The 21,546-nt window shown below is 46.7% G+C and overlaps 1 protein-coding gene across 1 annotated transcript in view; it reads right to left on the reverse strand.

The window, feature by feature from the left end:
- Positions 1-21,546, reverse strand: part of MYO7B (myosin VIIB) — a 1,466,289-nt gene that overhangs the window by 778,145 nt on the left and 666,598 nt on the right. The window contains exon 21 of the mRNA XM_069617875.1: positions 20,690-20,908. Within this exon, the coding sequence (XP_069473976.1) occupies positions 20,690-20,908 (219 nt within the window). The remainder of the gene's footprint in view (positions 1-20,689; positions 20,909-21,546) is intronic.

A 21,546-nucleotide genomic window follows, 5' to 3' on the forward strand; every position in this document is an offset into this window, starting at 1 on the left:
CCATTAAGGTGTCGGAGCAAACCACTAAGGCACACCTTCATTAAAAGTACTCACCTGAGCTTACCGCGGCGAATCCATTCCTCCACACGGATTCCTCACCTAGTCCCTGAAAATTAAACAAAGGCCAAGGGACAAATAAGACTTGATCTTTTGAACTATATACTTACGGCAGCATTTTGGTAAAGGCAAGCAGACATCGAACCCTCGCCAAATCCGAGATCCAGTGAAGTAACTGGAAATCTACGCGCCCCTGCGTCGGAAGCAGGATGGAGAGCTCGTCCATACAGAAATTAAGGTGAGAGTCTGCGGAAGGCACAGCTAGGGTTCGAGGAGGGTGAGAAGGGGAAAAAGGGGGGAATCTCACTCAGAATCTAGCAGACAGTTAACTCCCTTTTCCCATCTACAGAAGGATTATTCTACGGGCCAGACAGACGAGGTTTGGGGGTCCAGTCCAGTTCATCTTCCAAGCACTACGCTTTACCGTGGAAGAAGTTGTAGCAGTCCAGAACGCTTCGGCGCCTCCGTGGGAATCAGGTGAGCGTTACGGTTTCCTGGTATATTCTCCTGCCAGGGCTTTCCAGGTGTGAGCTCCTGCTCACTGTCCCACCTTTGATGGGTCTGTCTTGTATCCTTCTTGGCTAATGTACTTGGCTTCTTATATTTTGGCTTTCCAGTCTCTCTTTCATATATTCGTAACATCCATGGACAAACTTGAAAGTCTCTCACTTTTGGAAACTACCTTTCCGTCTTTTTCTCTCATGGTTTCAAAAATTACATTAATTTCAGTTTTATGTAGTTGCTGCCATGCTCCAGCGTTCCCTCTGTCCCTTTGTGGGCTAACCGGTTCTTGATGGTGTATGCTGCTGTTTCTAAGGTCTGCCAGTGGTGGTCTCCTGCTGCCTTCCATGTCGAGACCGTTCTTCCACTGGTTTTCTGCTTCTTGAGGCTTACGCTGAGCTCGCCTGCTTTGCAAGGATCTTCTGTGAACAAAGTTCTGTTCTCTGACAAAAATGAATGTCCAGGAGCTCTCTGCTTGTTTCTAGAGTTCCTGCCGCGTGTCACCTGCCTCCAGCCGCTTTGTCCCCTCAGGATTTTGAACCAGTTGGCTCCACTGACTTAAGGAAAGGAGCAATGCGCTCCTGCCAGCAGCCTCTCTGTGGTACCTGCTTCAGTGATTTAAAGGCCCTGAGCACAGCTGTACGCTTGCTGCCACTAGTGTGCTACCTGTGCTCGTGGATTCCCGGGCTCTGCATTACTCCACTCCTCTTCTACGTCTACGATTGTGGGAATAGTAGTCTCCTTCTAAATATAGTGTATGAGTGTTTGCAATAGGTTTTAAAGGCAAACTCGGTTTGGGGGAAGAGTATGTAGGACTGGGAAAAGCGTCTTTCACAACTATAGAAGGCAGTGGGATTCTAAGAGTTGGCTTTTGAAATGTAACAACAGATTTGCATTACTCTCCATGGGTGGAAAAGGGGAGGTATTACAATAGGCTATAATGTATAAGGGAGACATGGTATCACAAGGGAAGACAGACACAAGAGATGCAAGGTTCAAGGGTGTTTATTTAACAACAAGGGTTGGAAAAACTCTTAACTGGCACTATATCTAAAGATGGAAGCACGCTCTACCATCAAATTATAAATAACACAGTCCTAGTCATGTCTGTCAAATCAAAATGGCCTATACTAAATAAATCTATGGCCTGCCCTTATGCTATTACAATAAATGGGTGCATGGAAAAAGGTGTATGTAAAGTAAAATCAGTGTTATAACATAAAAGATCAAGTCAGCTCTCCTCCCCACGTTGTACAGCACGGAGTAAGGCGGCCCCCGTAGACAGGATGACACACTCTGGCTCAGGTTCTCAAAACAAAGGCAGTTCAATGGTGGATCGAAGCCTGCCGGGCCTTCCACGTTAAAGTCACTTTTCCAGCATTCCAAAAGTTCTTTCACAGTTCAACAAAAAGTTCACGTACGTCTCCCTCCGTTGTGCTCAGAGCTCTCAAAGCTTTAACAGTTCACATAGGTCTCCCTCAGCCAGGCTCAGACCTCTCAAACAACAAGTACCTGATTCAACGCAGATCTCCCTCAGCTGGGTTCGGAACTCGCAATCACAGCACTTGTAGGGGTTCCCTTCCCCAAGCTTAATTCACATTCGTTAGGGGTTCCCTTCCCCTAACTTATCGCACTTCCGGTCTCCCTCAGTCAGGCTCAGACCTTTACTGATGTCGAAGACTTTCAAATGTGCAAGGCTTTTACTATAGACCTCCGCAGGACCACTTCCACTTCCTCAAAGTTCGCTACAGTTCTCCCTCTGCCGGGTTCGGACTTCTCAATCACTCACAGTTCATCACAGGTCTCCTTCAGTCGGGCTCGGACCTCTCACTTTGCAGCTCAACGTGATTCACTTTCCTTAGGCTTCTCTTGCCTTCAAACCAAACACAGTTCATATCATATAGGCTCACAACAGTACACGCACAACAGAGACTTTCGACTGGGCACTTTCACTATGTCAGACCACTCTGTTATACTATAGCGCTATTATTCATCACTTGTTCGCTTCAACTAACCGGCTGTTTTGGTTTCCTTGTACGTATCCTTTATTTGGAAGCCAAGGACGATACCACAGCTGCAGCTTCACCTACCCAACTCGGTCGTTCACCTGGGAGGGATGCTGGTATATTTCGAATGCAATGTTGGAGGCACTGTTCTCTTTTGCCCTGTCCTCTCAGGGGTCTTCCTCATCCGGTCTCAGACCCCTCCTTAAAGTTTCTCTCACAGGTCTCCCTCAGTCAGGCTTGGACCCCTCTTGATTTGCAAAGTTTTAATGTCTTTGGGCTTTATGTCCCAGAATGCACTTTACTTATTTCGCTCCCATTTCATCCGCTACCTTATACAGCATTCCGGGGTTTTCGGAGCTGCAGGAGGTAAAGGGGATAACTTGTTCAGGTCAGGGCCTCGCCACCTGCCCCTCAAAGGCATGGGTTTTGCTGTTTTGCCCAGGGAAGAGCTCTGATGTGGGCATTGCCAGGTAACCCCAGCTGCCCCTGGTTTGGCTCCCTGGAGTTAGAACTCCCTCACCACACTTCATCCGCCCCTGTACTCACAGGACCAGCAATTAGGCAGTCCTTCTTCTTCCAGGGTCTCTATAGCTCAAATTCTCTCCTCTCTGCCTCTGTGCACCATGCAGCATCCCCAGCTCGCCCAAAGTGTGTGTGTGTTCCACCTGTTATAATTCCTGGGAGAGTTAAGAGGTTTCAGGTGAGAATGATTGTAAAGGGAGTCCTGACCTTGCCTGACCTCATAACCGGGACAAAATGGCAACTGCCAATCGGAATCCCTGGTGCATTGGTTTCTATGGGTAATCTCCATAGCTCCCTCTCACCTCTTCTTCGTCCCAGTGGTTTGGTAAATAGGATTTCTAGAGTGGAGGTAGGAATTGTGGTAGTTGTAGTTTTTCCGAGAGGTGGTAAAAATATTGTCAGAAGAAGGGGAACGATTTTGTTGTTGTGAGATATTGGGTGTTGTGTTTGTTCTGCAACGCCTCCCTTTGATGTGGGTACCTGTTGATTTGGGGAGGGTGCAACGGGACAAGACTTAGGGGTGTGCTGTGAAGAGGGGGATACTGCGTCTTGCCATCAAATGTCTCACCCCAACTGCCAGAAGACCCCTCACCCAGGTGATTCCCCCGCACTTGTCCACCCCCAAGGTCTGGATGCAAAGGCGATGGCCGTGCCCTGGCCACCTGAGCAAGAGATCCCTGGGGTCTAGATAGTGAGACACCATTTGGTTTCCCACAAAGGGCATGGGGAGTTGGAGATGTAGTTTCAGAAAGGAAAGGGGATGCCATATCTCATCAGATGAGACCACCAACTCTTCTGGAGGTTGTCTGCCGCCATTGATCCTCCCTCATATAACCGCCCCCAGGGTCAGGGTCAGGTAGCGGCTGCCATCCTCTGGACACAGGGGAGGAGGTCACTGCTGGATTTATCACATCTCCCTTCTCCTGCCTTTTTTTCCAGCGCCTGATATTACTCTTTTCCTCCTCTTCTCTCACACTCATCTCCTCTCTACCTCTCTCTCCTTTCTCATGCCTGGTCCCCCTCCAACCACCTCCAAAACTCGGTTTGCTCCTTTTCCAAACACTCACACTCCATGCAGGAATGTATTTACTTTATAGGCTTGTAGTTGTTAGGCAGAAACCTGTGCAGTTCTCTCTGGGACCACTGCAAAAGATTTAAGACTACAGGTGTTTGGCAGTAAACCCACTTGGTAGCAGTCTGTACCACACAGATTCACTTGGTAGCTGGGCTGAGCAGTCAGACTTCCCTCAAGAAGAGTTAGGCAGTATACAGAGTATTCACAATAGGTCAAAAGAACATAGAAGCACAAGTAAACACTGACCAGGGCTTGTTGTAAAAGAGATATAATTATTTATTTAAAACCACATCTAGAAAACACACAGGCACTAATAGAAAGCAATTCAGAAACATGGTCACTAAAAGATATACACTCCCTTAAAAGAATATTAGAAAATTCTTTAGTAAAGCCCCACTTATTTTCAGACAGCGGTGAGCGCTTAACGTAGATGGCACTCTAATAACTCGTTCAAAAAGGGAGAGAAAAGCAGAGAATAAATTGAAACAGATCCCAACACTTTTTCACGAACACAACAAGAGAAGAAGAAAAAGTAACACCGTGAGTTTAGAGTCAGTAGGCCGGATCCACTTTAAGAGGATCAAAACGAAATGTGTCCAAGGTCACACGGTTGCAGTGCACAAAAGTCTTGTAACGGTTCAAAAAGGAGTTGGACCAAAGAAAGGGACCAGTTAGAAGGTCAAGGCGGCCAGCCCAGTCCAGAAGGTTAAGGGGTTATTATTACCTTGTAGCAATCTTTAGAAAGGGAGGCCTGGCGGACACGGTACCTTAAAGTGGTGAGAATACTCCAGTGGGGGCAGTTGTTCCTGGCAGCGGATGCAAGTCGGTGCTTCGTCCGGGGGAAGAGAGGATCTTGTCGGGGAGGAAGACAGGAGTCTGTTGTACTGCCAGGGAAGAAACCAGCCGCGGAGTTTCTCAGGTAAAAGGAGCGGTCCTTTGATTCGCGGTCCAGTGGTAAGTGGCTATCCGGTTGCCGGGGTGCTTGGCACGGGCAATTCGACCACAAGCCGGTCTGGGGTGCGAAGAGAAGAAGGTAAAGTGGTTGTGCCCACCAGTCAGGGGAAGAAGCCTCTCCAGCCGGGAGATCTTCTCTGTCGTCGGGAAGTGGTGAGTCTGTTCCGCAGGGCTCCACCGGTGGTGTCGTCGTGGTAGGTCGGCTCAGCTTCTCCCTCGTCGGATTCTCAGGTCCTGTGGCGACTTCTGAAGTTCCAGTCCCCAAAGCCCTGCTTTTATGCAGCACACCCCCATTCACTCAGCCTAGCTGTCAATCAAACATGCTAAGTGGTGAGCCGGCCGGCTCACCACTTGGGCCATTCACACAAGAGTGCGACTTGAGTTACCAAGGTAACTCAGTCCAGGGTGCCTAAACCCCCTCCCACACCCCCTGTGGTACCCAGACAGAGTGGCACCACTTTTGGAGGCTTCTGTAGAGAAGCCCGCCAAAAAGTGGAACAAAGGGCTCGACTTGGGTTGGAGTCACAGAAGAGAACACAAACGCCATTTTAGAATCGAGTCCTGGCAAAAAATACCAACCGGCGAATTAATATTAAATAAATAAACTGGCGGTATGTTCGAGGCTATGAGAATTAAATAATTAAAGTTGGTAGCCTCGAACAATGGGAAAATCCCATAGGGATATATTCGCGGTCGAATATAAAAAGTAATATCCACTGCCACCAGCCAAAACTCGATCAGGGGGGACGGAGACGTGCCCCCTCGACTAACAGACCCCGGGGCAATCGAATTGCCCCAACCAGTACGTCCACAATATGATGGTTTGTACAGGTTTCTGTAAATAATTTGGGACTAGTAAAGCCAATGGTGACTTTACATGCCCTGGGAGACAGTAGTCAGTCCCAGGGTATGGAGTCTATGGTGGGGTGTCACTATGACACCCCTGTGTCACTGCACAGAGGGTGCTGTGTAACACACATAGTAAAAACACATGAGACCCCATGGGGTAAAGGACCCCATAGCCCATAAAACACATTAACAGTCAAAGGAACACCATAAATCATGTCCAAGAGTGGGAGAAAAAGAGTCTCACTCTTGGCAGGAGAAAAAAACAAACTCCAGAAATCCAGCAAAGCTGCTGGGGGACTCACTAGGTTAGGAAATTCAGCCTAAAGAGAGAATTCTCCCTAACAGTAGTCCCACTTCTACAGCTGCCTAGCTTACCGATCTCGGGTGTGTGTTTTGTGTTGGAGCGCATGATCGGTTCACCTCTTGCACTTCCTACCTCTCTTTGGCCACTGCCCTTTCTTCCGATGGGGTGATAAGGACTTGCATCATTATTTTGAATTTTCAATGTGTGCATCTGCAAGAAGAGAAGAGAATGTGGCAGCCCCTTGCTTGGCAGAGTCATGCTCTCACTTCTGTTCACACAAACCGCAAACTCATTTCTAAACTCTGAGGTATGTCTCTGCCATTAGGCTTTTTGAGCGCAAGATATTGCAAATTTCCCCTTCTCGCAGGGATTGCACTTCAGTTCCTCCATACACTTACGTCGAGCTGTTTGGCAAACTACCCATAAGACTGAAGTTAGAACTCTCCGGTCCCTTCATTGGACATAATACAAGTGGCACTATCTCCCTCTCCCTTACAGGGATGGCCAGTTTGCCAGTACTGTGTTTTAACGTAAGTATTGAGTTTCCACTATTGCTACACTGGGCACCAATGCCATGCTAACAACTGTAATTTAGCAAAGGGCCCCTCTTGAGACAATCCCTGCCCCCCCTTTTGGTGTTAAGATGAGGGCAGCTAGGATATCCTCTTTGGGCGCAGAATCACACAGCTTGTGGCAGAACGCAGACATCTTGCTGACTCCACCATCCACTTCCATGTTTAGGCACGGCACTCTTAGTCACACAACCACATTTGGAAGAAGAAGTGGAGCCTGGCCTGGACTCCCGAATGAGATGTTCAACAGCCCAGCATTTCCTCATAGAGACCGTAGTTCGCCCAGGAAGACCTGTTCATGAAATTATAACAACTGGAGCAGAAAGCCCTGCAGAACCAGCAAACAGGGCCTTGAAGCTGCCACCTTGGGATGTCCTAACTCCAAGATGGCGGCACGCCCCTTTAAACCCTCATCCCATGGCACTGTGAATCAATATATAAGGTACAATATGCACAAGCCAACCCGATATACCTCGGCGAACACACCCATAAACATAGGCAGTTGGTGGAACTAACTAGTAAGGGCAAATCCTGTGTGATAAAGCTAGCAAAGAAACAGAACCAGCAAGCAGAACCCGGCTTGACTATTGCTACCAATCAACTGCAATATATAGAGGGAGGTGGCAGGGCGGACAGAATGAGAAGATGAATTGCTGAGAAATGAGGGGGAGAGGAGGGTATACAGTGATTATAACTAAATGAAAATAACGAATAACATTTATAATGAATAATAAATAACAAAAACATATAACATGTTTTGTTAAAAGTATATATGGGGGTGGGGTAAGGGATTGAAACGGTTTGGGGGTAACAAGTTAGGGAGACGGGGGACTTGGTGGGGGAACCCCCACCCCAAAATTTAAAATAATTTGAAATGTTATTTATAATGAGTTTAAAGGGTTTTCGTTATTTTTTAATTTGTTATTATCACATGGAACCGTAGAAGAGTAGCCAGCTGCGGCAGGGCATGCTAGAGCAGCTGGTTGCCCCATCAAGAAGGCCAAATGAAACATCAGGAAGAGGATAGGGATATATTATACCAGTGCAATCACGGTTGGAGGAAGGCTAGGACCAGAAAACAGGCTAGTTAGAACCATCTACAGTCCAAGGCTCAGAAAATGGTAGTCAGGATTCCTTAATTTCTATAAGAGAAGGTTGCAGATCGAGACAGCTAGCTTGTAGGTGGAACTTAGATAAAGAAGCAAGACCACAAGTTAAACCAAGAACAGTTGACAAAAAGCCAACTTAATTTATTTAATTTATTGGGTATTTATAATGTGCCTGTACACAATGTGTGTAAAAGTAGGTAGATGGCTAAGAACCCCAGATGGGGTGATATACCTACTACCTTTGTGCTGAGTACCGCTTAATCCTAGGAGGGGTAAAACACTACCTGATGCAAGAGGCCGCCGCCTCATCCCAGAAAGGCAAGGAGAGCGTCTCCTGCCAGAGTTTGTTGCTTCAACTCAAGAGCGGCAATGCCCACCTATGGCGCTAAAATGCCGGGAAAAACTGTTGCCCAGCCTACAGAAAGGGCATCACCCAGCCACATCAAAACATAATTCCTCAGTAAAGAAGTGTGTAGTGGCACTACCCTCCCTATGACTGAGTTCGGCTGAATATTGTCCAGAGCGGATGGCTCGTAATTTTTGTTTTGTTTGCTTTATACTTCAAAGAAGGATTCTAGAACTCTAGTCCGCCAAATAGGGATAAGGTTAGGCAAGGACTCTATCCTTAAGATACAGAATCCCAGCACAGATATTTGTGTTACTCTTAACATCTTGCAAACGTTTCTTAGATATTATCCTCCACAGTTATGCACATCCTGTAGGTCTTCCCCTGCCCTAAACCTGTACTATCACACGTAGAGAAAAGTTCAGCTTTGTATATTGTGCCTCTGTGATCGCCACGTGTGATATCCACCATAGATTTCAAGTCTCTTACAAGAGAAGTCCACAGAGTTGGCTTCGGGGAATTCTAATACTATGATATGATTAACCATACAATTAGAAATCTTTAAAGTGCCGTCACTTTAAAGATTTCTAATTACAAGCCATTTTCTTTAAAGTGACGTCACTTTAAAGATTTCTAATTACGAGTCATGTTCCTGTAAGATTTTGCAGGCACTACTGGCAAGTGGCAAGATCAATAACCAGAATTTAATAAATGAGGTTCTATTCAGCTGATCAACATATTTTTCAATGACCAATACTGTTTTATAATTTGTATACACTTGTGTTTTAAGAAACAAGATCCCACACTTCAATTTTGATCAATATTTATGTTTTGAGGAAGCTGTAATGTGCCCTTTAATCCTTTCATAGGATTAGGTGCAGGTAAAACTCTTCATTGGAAAATGCACATATCTGTTATAGGGTACATCCTCTGTGCCTTCACCTTGGAATAAACAATCATGAGGCCATTCAAAGTGTACACAACTTTCCCTGGCCTGAGTCTTACTCACACATCAGTGGCTTCTGCATACTGGCAACTTAGAGCATCTTATTTCAATTTCTGTAAGCAAATGAAAGGTTACTGCTCTCTTGGGAAAATAAAAATATGGTTATGTAAATAATCAGAATTTTTTTTGTGGCTTCTTCAGTAGACAAATATAAAATAGCACCTAAGCAGCAATAAGTACGTTTTTTTTTAACCAGGGGAAATTGTTTTGCAGCATTAAAATGAAGTGGATGCCATGTTGAAAAGGGATGGAGACCTTGTTTCCACAATCAGTAACGCACTTCCCTCAGCCTATCCTTGGAGAGCGTGTGCAAAGGGAACACCAGGGGTGCCAGTGCCACGCCACAGAGATGTAATGGAAATGTTCTATGGAAAGGCACAGCCAAGAAATATCCCTCAATCACTGAAGTAAGCATGATGTCCTCACTGCAACTTCTTCCGTAGTCTCTGGTGCTGCTGTCCACTGTCAATCGAGCCTGTATACCATGGGAGGGCCTAAAGGCCAAGGCCTTATCTAGCTTACTCCCTTCAAGGCTTCCTAGGGGTGCCGTACTCCCACAAAGATTGCATCAACAATGTTCAAATTGGTGCCTATAGTTTCTCACTTTTCCTTTCTTTCTCTCCCTTTCACTCTCTTACTCTCCTTGCAATTGTCTTACGCCCCGTTACTCACAAATCCTGTGTCTCCTACTATTCTCTCTTCTCCCCTTCCTTATCTCCCACCATCTCTTCTCACCCCAAACTCCCTCCAGTCTTCCCACTCCCTCTCCACTCACTGACCTCCTCTCCCTCGGGTCTTCTCACACTCTTCTACTTTCTATCTCTATCACTTACCTCCACTATCGGCTACTTCCTGTACCCCCAACCTTGCCCTCTACAACTTCCTCTCTCTCAAACCTCTCTCTTTTTCTCTCTCACTGTTCTCTCTATGATCTCCTTTATTCTCTGTATTCTCATCCTCCCCCTCTATCTCTCTCACCCATCTCTAAAACCACTCATGCTCACATATACACTCACAATCACAGGTACACTCTTTCCACTTGGTGCCATACCCTCTCTCACACACAGTAAATCACTGGCACTCCTATGCAGCTCTGCTACAGACTAGCCAGCACTCCTTCCATCCTATGACTGGTCTCTTGGTTCACCTCCACACCTACTGACCTCTCCCAAACACCTTTTGCTCTGTATTGCTCCTTGCTCCAGGTCTTTCATACCTTTGACTTGCAGTTTCTGTCCACCCCTCTTCCCTCCATTAGGTACGCATTGCACCTGTGTTGGGGCTCAATCTAATAAACTGTTCTTTTCCCCGGAGTTGGGTCATCACAATGCACCTCCAAATAGACCCCTTTTCAGTTTGCAGCATTTCCAACTAGAGTCTTAGTTGTTGGAGCGGTTCGATGTTGGCTCAGCGTTCTGCTTGCTCTCAGCTTTGGTGAGTAATGTTCTTCTCGTGTTTGATTGACATGTCAGAATATGTATTGGTTCCTTGGCTTTCTCCAGCAGTCTGCTGGGATCTCCTGGGAATTCATTGCATCATGGTCCTTGTAGTTCTAAAACAAAGCAAAGAGAACTCGGGCCACAATTGTGGGTGCAAGGCATTGGGTGATCGTCAATGGTACCAGATTCAACAGCTAAGGCACATATATCTGGTTCATGAACTGGGGCCCTTCCAACTCCCTCAACCCTAACTCTGTGGTAGAATCGGATTTGGCATGTGCCCTACTAGGCCCTGGTCGGGAGGGGTCCCTGTTCTCCCCGACAATGGACAATCAAGCCCCTGACCTTGTCACACTTAATATGCTCCAGCTGCCAGACAACCCTGCAATGGCATTTAAAAGGGGTCTGAGAGGCAAAGCATACAGAAATTAGACAAAACCTCCCTTCTATGTGGGGCGGATGAAATGTTATTTCACTCCCCTACCACCGCACTGAGTTTGTGCAAAAGTGCTTTATGAAAAATGTGTGTCTAGGAGAAGGGTATAAATCTAAAATGTCTTCTCCCAATGACAAGTTGTTTAACAAAATGGAGGGGAATGGGAAGTAGGCAACAATAGCCCAATATTACCTACCACAAACTTAAAACTAATGGCCAAAAACCGTACTTCCCAAAGTTCTCAAGTTCCTTGTATCCTTTCGTCTTCATTGTTCATTTATGTGTAAACATTTAGTCATACTACTTAACTGTTGTCTATTCTATACTTAGATAATCACACTGTGATGTTCCTGTGTATGTAAACTTTTTTCATTTGAATTGTTTTGCAAATTAACTGTATGTTAATGCTCTAATTATGGAAGCCAAGTTAAAAAAATAAATCAAACAAACACGATAATAACTAAATAGTAACCAACAAAAATATATAAACTATTTATATAAGGACACATTTAGCTTTACTTTCAATAACATCTTTTACTATGAAAGTAAACATGCTTGTATGTTTCCAATGTTTTATATGTTATTTGTTTATTTTATTTACAATGAACACAACTGTCAACATATACAATATTGTATGCACATGCAGATAAAGTTACACTTTCAATCACAACATCATTTTATTACAAATAACAACATAGGTTTGGTTTGCTGAAAGAAACTAAATGCTTGCAGGGGTGGTTATATTAATGGAGATTTGTACAAGTTATCGCAAGAGGTGATGCCCTGCTGCTACACAAATGTGTGTCTACAAGGGCCCAATATCAAAGAACTGTCACTTATCGCTGAAATAACCACGTTTTGAAATGTTTTCTCAAGATACGATGTGTGCCTAGCTCTCTGTTATATTATGGAAATACATTTTATGGCAGGGGGGCCAAGACTGTGCAACACCCACCTATGAATCTATACCAGTGTCTGTAGGGCGTTGCTGAATAAGGATTGTGTACATACTTGTTGTTACTTAGACCACATGAGATCAAGTTTATTCCTAGTTAATGGAACCTTTTTGGGCGTTACAAGCAACCTCAAATATCATCTGTTTTTCTATTGGAAGCCAGCTCCAGCTAGACAGAAATGAAGATATGCAAAGTTTTGTAGGAGTTTTTGCCAGTCTTCAGTTATATTCAGGATGACCAAAGTAGATTCCCTTTTTATACTGAGTTTTAAAAAGCATGAGAGCTGTCACTATGAACCTCATTACGAAGTTGCCGGTAACCCACCGGCGGGTTGCCAACAATCCCGTAACACCGTTTCTGCCGCATGAGATCCTGGTGCCACCAGGACATTACAAGTCCCGGCAGCCCGGGATATGAGGCAGCAGAAAATGTTGTGCCCCATTCCCGTGGAGTCCGATAGGATTCCACGGAAATCTGTGTACGGAAGCACCGGCACCGTTGTTAGCAGTGCTGGTGCTTCCATGGCAACCCTGACTACCGGAGCCGATGTGTCCGGCAGGTCAGTCCTGCCGGGCGCATCTGCTCCGGCAGGCAGCGTTGTAGTCTGCCGGTCTGGAAAGGGTGCTGGTACGTTGCTACCAGCACCCTTATTTCTGGAATGGCAGAGTCGTAATAAGGCCCTATATGTTTTAACCTCATAATTCCCATGGCACGCATTCCTAATACAATTAGCAAAATCATTCGAATATTTGCCCGTTTTTTTTTTTCTCAAATTGCCACAATGTCATTTTTTGTTCAACTTCAACTTCGTTTTTGCCCCCTCTCTGATAATATTATTAATTAAGTGGGATCCAGAAGTCTTAGCCATTCACTCTGCAGATCCTTGAATAAAGTTCAGAGTGACATCCACATAGGAGACGTGTTAATGGTTGTCATTATCAGTAGTTCCTCAACCTCTGCATTTAGATCCGGTGAAAGGGGCTTTAAAGAGAAGGCAAGACCAGGATGGAGTGGGATACCCTGTGTCACTACCGTGGAATGCACACATGAAGGATGGATCTCTGTGTCTCCAGGAATAAGTAACTTCTGCACCCAGCCCAGTTGGTAGTACATTCTTTGGCTTATGTTCAAAAGAGGAGGGGCATGCAGAATGTTAGTTGTTCACTGATCAGAGGATCAGTCTTGTTAATTGTGGTGCTCCTTGGAGCAAGCCTGAGAACCCTGAATCAACTGGGAACTGCTCACCATTGGGTTTGAGGAGAAAGCCGCCAGTTTTGAGGTCTGCTTAGTGATCAAAATCAGGGTATTGCCTATAAGAGCACTAGTTTACTTCTTTATGATTTCTCAAATGTGGTCAAGGGGGTTTAGTCCTTCCCAAAGATGTAGATGAAGAAACAGAGGTGGCCTCCCTTCCACTCTTGAGCCACAGCTGTGTCCAAGATTTGCTTGGGGGATTTAAAATAAGGTAATGTTTCTCGTCGAACAGCAGCCAGTATTTCCATCTCAAGGGAGTCCTGGAACCTTCAACTGTAGCATCTAGCACTCTCTCATAGTACAGTTTGCCAAAGAAGTGTAATTCATCTTCAACTTCCAAATTTGACTTAACAGTCTGTATGTTAGGTGTAGAATAAGGTGATGACCCTGAAAGATCCTGTAGCAAACTGAGCCATGGCCACCAGGGGGAGAACACTCTGTGGCATGGTGAGAGTTCTCACCAGTGCAGCCTCCTCAGTGAGGAGAGGCGGCAGGTGTAGGGGCTGCAGGGCGAGAAGAGAGACTCGTCACTTGAGGGGCAGGTAGCTGAGAATGACTGGAGAGCCAAGGGGGTCAAGGAAGGGTGGACAAAGAACCCACTTCATAATATTCTTGAAAAAGGTTTGTATTTTTGGTGATGCCATGAAATAGTACAACATTTCAAAATAGGGCTCCTCACCTCAGGGAGATTCTGCATATGAGTAAAGGGGGCGAGCCTATGTGGGGATGGTATAGGCTTTGGCATGCTGTACACTCTACAAAATGGAGTAGATGGAATTGATGGCCTACGAGGGGGCGATAGACCAGTCCAGGCGGGGCCTGATGCCCAGACTGACCACTTTCCCTTCCCTGGATATTCCTACTCACCACCCCTGATAACAACAGCCTTAAATTGGTAACCAGGAATTCGGGAGATAACCCCCTTCCCAGAGGGTCCACTCTGAAGACCGAAAAAGGCCTAAGGAGGATATGGTCAGAACTAGATTAAGAGTGGTTGGTGCATGTTTATTTTTACCAGATAAAGTGATGTTACAAAAAATTTTGGCCCTTCAGATTTTGGGATCAAAATTACCTGGTTTGTCTCTGGATTCTGCATAGGCATGGTAATTTGTATGCTATTGGCTGTGATGAACTGGGCGATCCACAATGGGACAATGCTGTGCAGTGAGGAGTTCTTAAAGGGCAGCTGTGCCAGAGGCAACAGAACCTTGGACGGCTAGAATGTGCATGGGCTTATTTTAGAGGACGGCTGAGAAGTCTGCAATTGATCCTCGGGTAAAGCCCAAATTGTGGTGGTCTATTCTGCTGTAATGATCATTGAAGGACCCATCCACTAGACCAGGGTGAGACAGCTTCTGTGGCACTTGGAGATTACAAACTCATGAAGCTCATGTATTCGACACCAGAAGACTTAAGGAGCCCCTACTGAGTTAACAGAAACAGACAAAGGTGTTCCAGCCAAGGCAGGCTGTGTAAACAAGAAAATGTAGACGCAACAAACATCGCTGGGTTTGAACACTTTGTCCGTCCCCGGCACCAGCCCCATCTGCAGTGACCAAAATGAGAATTTGTCACAAAGAGCACACTGGAAAGAAATGATGCAGTCCTAGACAAGCAAACAAAGATTGTATGGATCGAAACATAAAAACACTGTTTGCTCGAAGGGCTTTGCATAAGCCCTAACTGCAAGGGATGAGCACAGAGCTGTGGATGAGCACACTGGAAGAAAATGACTTAGGTTGGAGCCAAGGCACATAAAAGGGAGGATCTGGGTGCACTAAACAATTCTATTAAGGCATTATGAGCAGAGTTCTTCGGTCCGGTTTTCTTCCCACGGATGGCATCTCACTAGTATGGAGCCAGGAAAGCAGGATCTTACAGTACCACACGTGTATGCTGGTGTGTTACAGGGGCATCCGTTTCAACAGTAAACTCTTAGGGCCTCATTGCACGTTGTCCGGTAAGGGAATACCGGTACCGATAAAGAATTACTAGTACCGATAATTTCCCAAGCCAATTACGACCCTGACCCACCGCTATTAGTTGACCCGGTAAGTACAGTGCCACTAATAGCGGCAAGGCCGTGGGCGCGCGACCCCCAGACCGGAAATAGCGCCATGGCGCTAATATCACGCCATCACAAGCCATGCGGACATGGCATTAGCGGCATGGAAAAGACCCCAAAACCCCTTACCGGCATGGCGCAAATAACGGCATCTAAAAGCACCCGTTAAGAGACCTGAGCAGTGTTCCCATCTGTCACAGATGGACACAATCAGCACAGGTGGAGGCAATGGGGACACGCAGCACAAAAGAGCACACCACACCCCTTCCCACACCAAGATGGTCCCAATACCACCAGCATGACATGGGCTTCAGTACATGATTGCAGTGCAGCACCAACAACAACAGGCCGCACCAGAGGTGACCCGTAACAGGTGCCCATTCCTCACACCATACAGGCGATGCCAGCTATCCACTGACAAGGTGGTTCCTAACCCCTGTACGGAACCCACAGAACCAGCAAGAAGAGGACTACAATATTGCACATACCCGTACCCGCGTCGTGATAGAGCCGGCATTCGGCCTTCCAATGACAGTGCGCAGGTGCCTAAGCGGCCTGGGTGAGGCTCTCCTGTACGGCCGTGACAAAGTGGCAAAGACAACCATGGCATGTGTAGAGCATCACAAAATGTGCATCTGATGGAATGTGCCTATGCCACTTGACATTGACATGCAACCACCAGATGAGGATGATGTGGATGGGGCTGAGTATGGGTGAAATGTTCCGGCAGGACATGCAGGAGGCGATGACAAGGAGGCACACGATGTGCGTCAGCATCTGAATCAGGAATTTCATCAGGTACAAAGGTGAAATTACATGGATGGAGATGGGTATTGTTGCCCTGGTGCATGTTTTGAGGCCCACAAAGGACCCTGTCCACAACAAATGACACATACACAATGATGGAGACAACGCCTGGTTTTCAACTTCAGAACAGTGTATGGTGAACAGAATGTGAAAAAAATGTACATGACCCCAACTTTGCAAACGCCCCTTCCCCCCCCCACAACACCCCCAAATACACCCTCTCCCCCCTCCCCCCACAACACCCCCAAATACACCCTCTCCCCCCTCCCCCCACAACACCCCCGAAAACACCCTCTCCCCCTCCCCCCACAACACCACCGAAAACACCCCCTCCCCCCACAACACCCCCATGTGAGCCTTATAGTGTCTACGTGTCCTGCTCCACATGTGCCACCTAGTCCTTGATGGACCTAAACCACAGGGCCTCCTCCACCATTGGGTGGTTGTGACGTGGGGCGCCTCAGGTTGCGCAGAGAGCGGTGCAGGGGGCTTGTCTGCTGGGAACTCGAGGAGGAGGAGGTGCCCGGTTGATCCCGTGTTGGGGGTTGGTATTGCCGCTCCATGATGTCCCCAATACGTGTAATGGCCTGGCGGAGTTGGCCCATTTCCTGGCAGATCCTGTTAGTGCAGGCCTCAATGGCCTCCCTTGTTTGGCCTGCATATTTGCTGAGGTCATCCCTCAGACGGCCTGTCTCGGCCACATGCTGGGCGACCAGCTCAGTAATGTCTGCCTGCCTCCGGCTGATGGTTGCAAGGTCAGGTTGGGTGGTATGTGATGTTGGGCTGGCTGCTGCGTCCTGGTCCGTGACTTCGGCATCAGGTGAGGACACCTGAGGGCTCCATGCCCCTTCAACGGTGTGGGTGTCATGTGCTCCATGGCTACCTGATCTGGACGTTGCCCTTGGACTTTCCTCAATGGACCGTGTCGGGCTGGGGGAATGGCTTTGTTATAGAACGTCAATTGCGTCCTCCTCGTCAGTGAGCAGTGCAGTGGCTGCTGCCTCACCAGTTGAACTGGTGGCAGCGGAGTGCGTGCCCTCCGTGCTCATTTCACCTATGATGGGGCACACTGCCGTGGGTTCAGCAATAACAGCAGCCGTGCCCTCAGGCTGTGTGGAACTGATGCTCCTGCTGCCTTTGGGCCTCTGCTGATGGACACTCCTCCCAGTTCCCCTAGAGGTGGTGGCGGTGTCACCTTTCTCATTCATCCTGGCCTTTTTGGCTGCTGGGGGGGTACGTGTTGCAGTGCATGTGCCTTCAGTGTCTGTCGGTGATCCTGTAGAGGACAAAAATAGGGTATATCATTGTTAATGGTTCTAGGTGCCTTATGCAGAATGTTCACGTCATGCTGCTCTATGCATTGGGGCCTCTTTATCATTGATTCTAGTAATGGGGATGTCGGGTTGGTCATGCATGGATGGGTCTCTGTTGCACGTGCATATGGTGATGCATGCATGTATGTGTGTGGCTGGATCAATGGCCTGGTCATGGACACATATTTGGGGAACCCCTCACCCTTCACTGTGCATTGTTTGATGTATACACTCACCTCCATCGGATGAAATGGCCACACCATGCTCCATATCTCCGACTCCCTCTATGGATTTGACTCCAATTGTGGAGGCACATGTCTCCTCCCACTCCTTCAGCTTCAAAGGGGAATCTGCACCACCTCCTGTGGCCATTGCCAGGTTACGGTTGGCCGTTAGTATGTTCCGCACACGGACCCGGAGGTCGTCCCACCTCTTGCGGCAGTCCTTGATACTGCGGGTGGTAGTGCCCACCGACTTTGCGGGCAACTTCGGCCCAGATGGCCTTTTTCTTATTGGCCTCCCGCCGCATATCATTGGCGAAGACAACTTCTGCATTAGCTGCAAGTGTCCCGGTCAACATTATCAGCTCCTCATTTGAGAATTTTTCTTTCCGCTGACGATCTGAAGATTTTATTAGGCCCTTGGGCATCTTCGGGCTTTCCTGGATGATTTCTTGTCGGAGTTCTCCGGAAAGAGGTCCTGGATGCAGAGGATGGCAATGGATTGTGTTTTTAAAGATGGCCGCCGTGCTCTTTCCCGTTCCTGTGCGATGACGCTATTTCCAGTTCCGCTTTTTTACGGTGACCGCTAATAGCGGTGACCGCTATTTGCATGTAGCGTGGGGGCGGAGGTGCTATCAGCACTTTGGTCGAAGCCGGTAAGGGGCATTTTGGGGACTTTTGCGGCATGTCGGTATGGACATTTACGGCATGGCGCTATGCTCGTGTCCGCGAACTCGTAATGGGACGCTATTAGCGGCCTCTTGCGAGGGTGGTCACGCTAATAGCGCCATGCCGTAAAATTCCAATTTTTACCGGACGTGTAACAAGGCCTTTTATCTTACATCTGAAGTATTTTCCACAGAGATGGTCCAAAGGATGCAGGGCAAACCAATAATGAAAGACTTGAGTTTGCAATGTCTGCCTCTGCATTTTATTCTTGTGTAAGAAGAGTGAGAGTTCAGTCCATTTTTTGAAATAAGATTAGTTTTAATTGGTGCAGTTTTAGTCAGATTATAAGAGCAGAGATACTAATTTGTTTTTGTAACCTTGATTTACTGCTTACTTCCTTGTTTGTTTCATTTGTTATGCTTTTGCTGCTGACAATACTTTGAATCTGGCACTGAATGGGCTTGTACTTAAGCTCGCCATGTCAACCACTAGTTCTGAGTGCTACCACTTTTAGTGATTTTAGTAAAATATAGTGGTGACCTACTATTTGGCCTGTAATTGTGTGAATTCTTTGTGCACCAGATTATGGTGCAGCCATCGGTTATTGTTTATGAAATAGATTGTTAATAATGCGTTAACGGGAGGTTTGGCCGCAGTAGATTTAATTGCGTGGAGAATTGGTTGCATTTTTTTGCTGCATTTTACTGCAAATGTATGTGGGTGTGTGTTAGGCGAATAATACATGTAGGGCGTGATGGGAGGAGCAGTGAGGGGGTCCCCCCTCATACATTTGCAGTACAATGTCCTTAAAGAAAACAAAATTCGCCCAATTCTCCCTCGATTAAATACAGTTGAAGAAATCACACAGAACCTATAATGCTAGAGACACAATAGAAGGGATTCCCCCAAACCACCCTGTAAATAACAGAAGATGCAAATTTCAGGAGGCAACTGAATCATGTAGCACAACTGCTGGTCAACAATGATTGAAAAAGGTTTAAAAGTTTAACACAGATGTATCCTTTTGGGCTATCACACCTGCTGCCAGTTATACCAGGAGTGGACTGTCCAAGAAAGAAATAATGAGGCTTCATTTGAAAGACCTCAACAGAATTACAATGATGGTCATCAGCACCTGTATGCATCCACACTGATTGGGCCATCAGGACATGCACAAAAGATACAGACTGCGAAACCAGCAAGAGCTCTCCTGCAAGGACGCACTCTGAGCATTCAGCAATGCAAAGCAACTACACTGACTGGAGCACTAGCAATGCTAGGTATCAGGTAATGTTTTCCCTATATATATATGGTCACTGTATATAATATCGCCGGGAAAAGGTTGTGGCGATATTATATAGCTGACCATATATATAGGGTCTGGGGAAGCGGAGGTTGCGGGGGTGTCCCCCACTCCCCATGAAGAAAAAAAAGGGTTTGGGTGTTGCGGGGGTGTCCCCCGCATGTTCCAAGTAATAATGTCCCCACAAATAAACTGCCATTTTTTGGCTATTTTTTTGCATGGTGATATTTTTGAGAGGACATTATTACATGGAACCCAAACTTACCCGACCATACTGAATGTACGGCAAACACAGCCCAGCATCCATTGAAGATTCAAACGTCTATGTGTTTCCATTAACCAAGAGATCAACCCAGCTCTGCAAGCTAATATGACAGAAACATTAGAATAGATTATACCAACACTGACTAAAGCATCATCACTTGCACACAACCTCAGTAAGTGAGGACTCAACCAAGCCATGCACTGACGAAAACTCCACTACACATATGCAACCACACTGACAAAGACATACACAAAGGCCCACAACCACCATGGAAAATGGTTTCAGCACAGTCCCATGCTCACACTGACTAAACCTTCAGCACAGTCTCACTGCCACACATGCTCTGGGGCATTAGCTTAAGTAAGTGGCCCACAGCGGATACCACAGTATTCACCACAGCTAACATATTCCTGTTGACTGACAAATAGCCAGTGAGTAATGAATTCAGCAAGAGCATGGAAATCTGGAACAGACAGGGTACTAGGATGAAACAAAAAAAACATAGAAGTGTATGGGATGTCTTGCCTCGTCATCCCTCTATTCTTTCTCACACTCCATGAATGCTGTTGCCAGACTGTTGTATATGGTAATTATTTAACAAGTCTTGTAAAAAATGAGACATGGTTCTGTTCAGTGGGAGACCCCACTGAGCATACATACATTTCTTCTCATCAGTCGGAATGTCCTCCGAACGATCATTCCCCTGGTGTATGCCTGAAGAACACATATGGCTCTCTTCTGCTTTGCCAACCTTTGGCGAGCCAAATAGCCACGGCATAAGGCTTGGAATTGTGTGACACTTGCTCGGGTATGTTCATATTGCTTCGCCACAGGACGGCTTCGCACAAGGGCTTGCAAGCGCTCAAAGCCACATCTGATCTGCAACAGAGTCCAAAGGCAATAAGAAATAAGAGGTGAGAAGAGAGGATAATTAACACCCACCAACTCAGACCAACAAACATAATTTACCACTGGCACACAGTGGTAGAGCCAGGGGAGGGGCGAGGGCTGGACGCCCCTACTCGTGCACTATAACTCGCCCCCTATCCCCCAGCACCAAAAGCTGCCTCTGCATTTGTTGCCACAATCTTTGCTCACCGAAAGCCATGTCAAACTCTACTTCTCTTAGTCCACTGTAGTCGTGAAGCTTATTTGATATAATATGACAGTCTCACATGTTTGGTGGGGGAAGGGCAACATGTAGCAGTGCCAAAGACTCTGAAAGTGGGACTTGATAGTTCGTTTCTGATATCCAGATAGGCCTATCAAAGTATGAAACTCTGAAGTGGTCAGTGGGTGGAGTAGAGGTGGGTGTCAAGCATCTCTCCGATACAGGCAATGCCCACTAACAGTCTGGGGATCTGACTGAGGATCTAGCATGGTTTACAACCCTGGCAGGGCCCATTGCATAATTGGAGTGCCGTATAACATGGAATGAGACTAGCCGACTATCAGACACTTGCAATGACATTTATCACAGATTGGCAAGTGGTCTGGCAATCGCCCTACTCCAACAA

Source organism: Ambystoma mexicanum, chromosome 10 (genome assembly GCF_040938575.1).
Source record: "Ambystoma mexicanum isolate Mex_15411 chromosome 10, UKY_AmexF1_1, whole genome shotgun sequence".
Lineage (NCBI taxonomy): Eukaryota > Metazoa > Chordata > Amphibia > Caudata > Ambystomatidae > Ambystoma > Ambystoma mexicanum.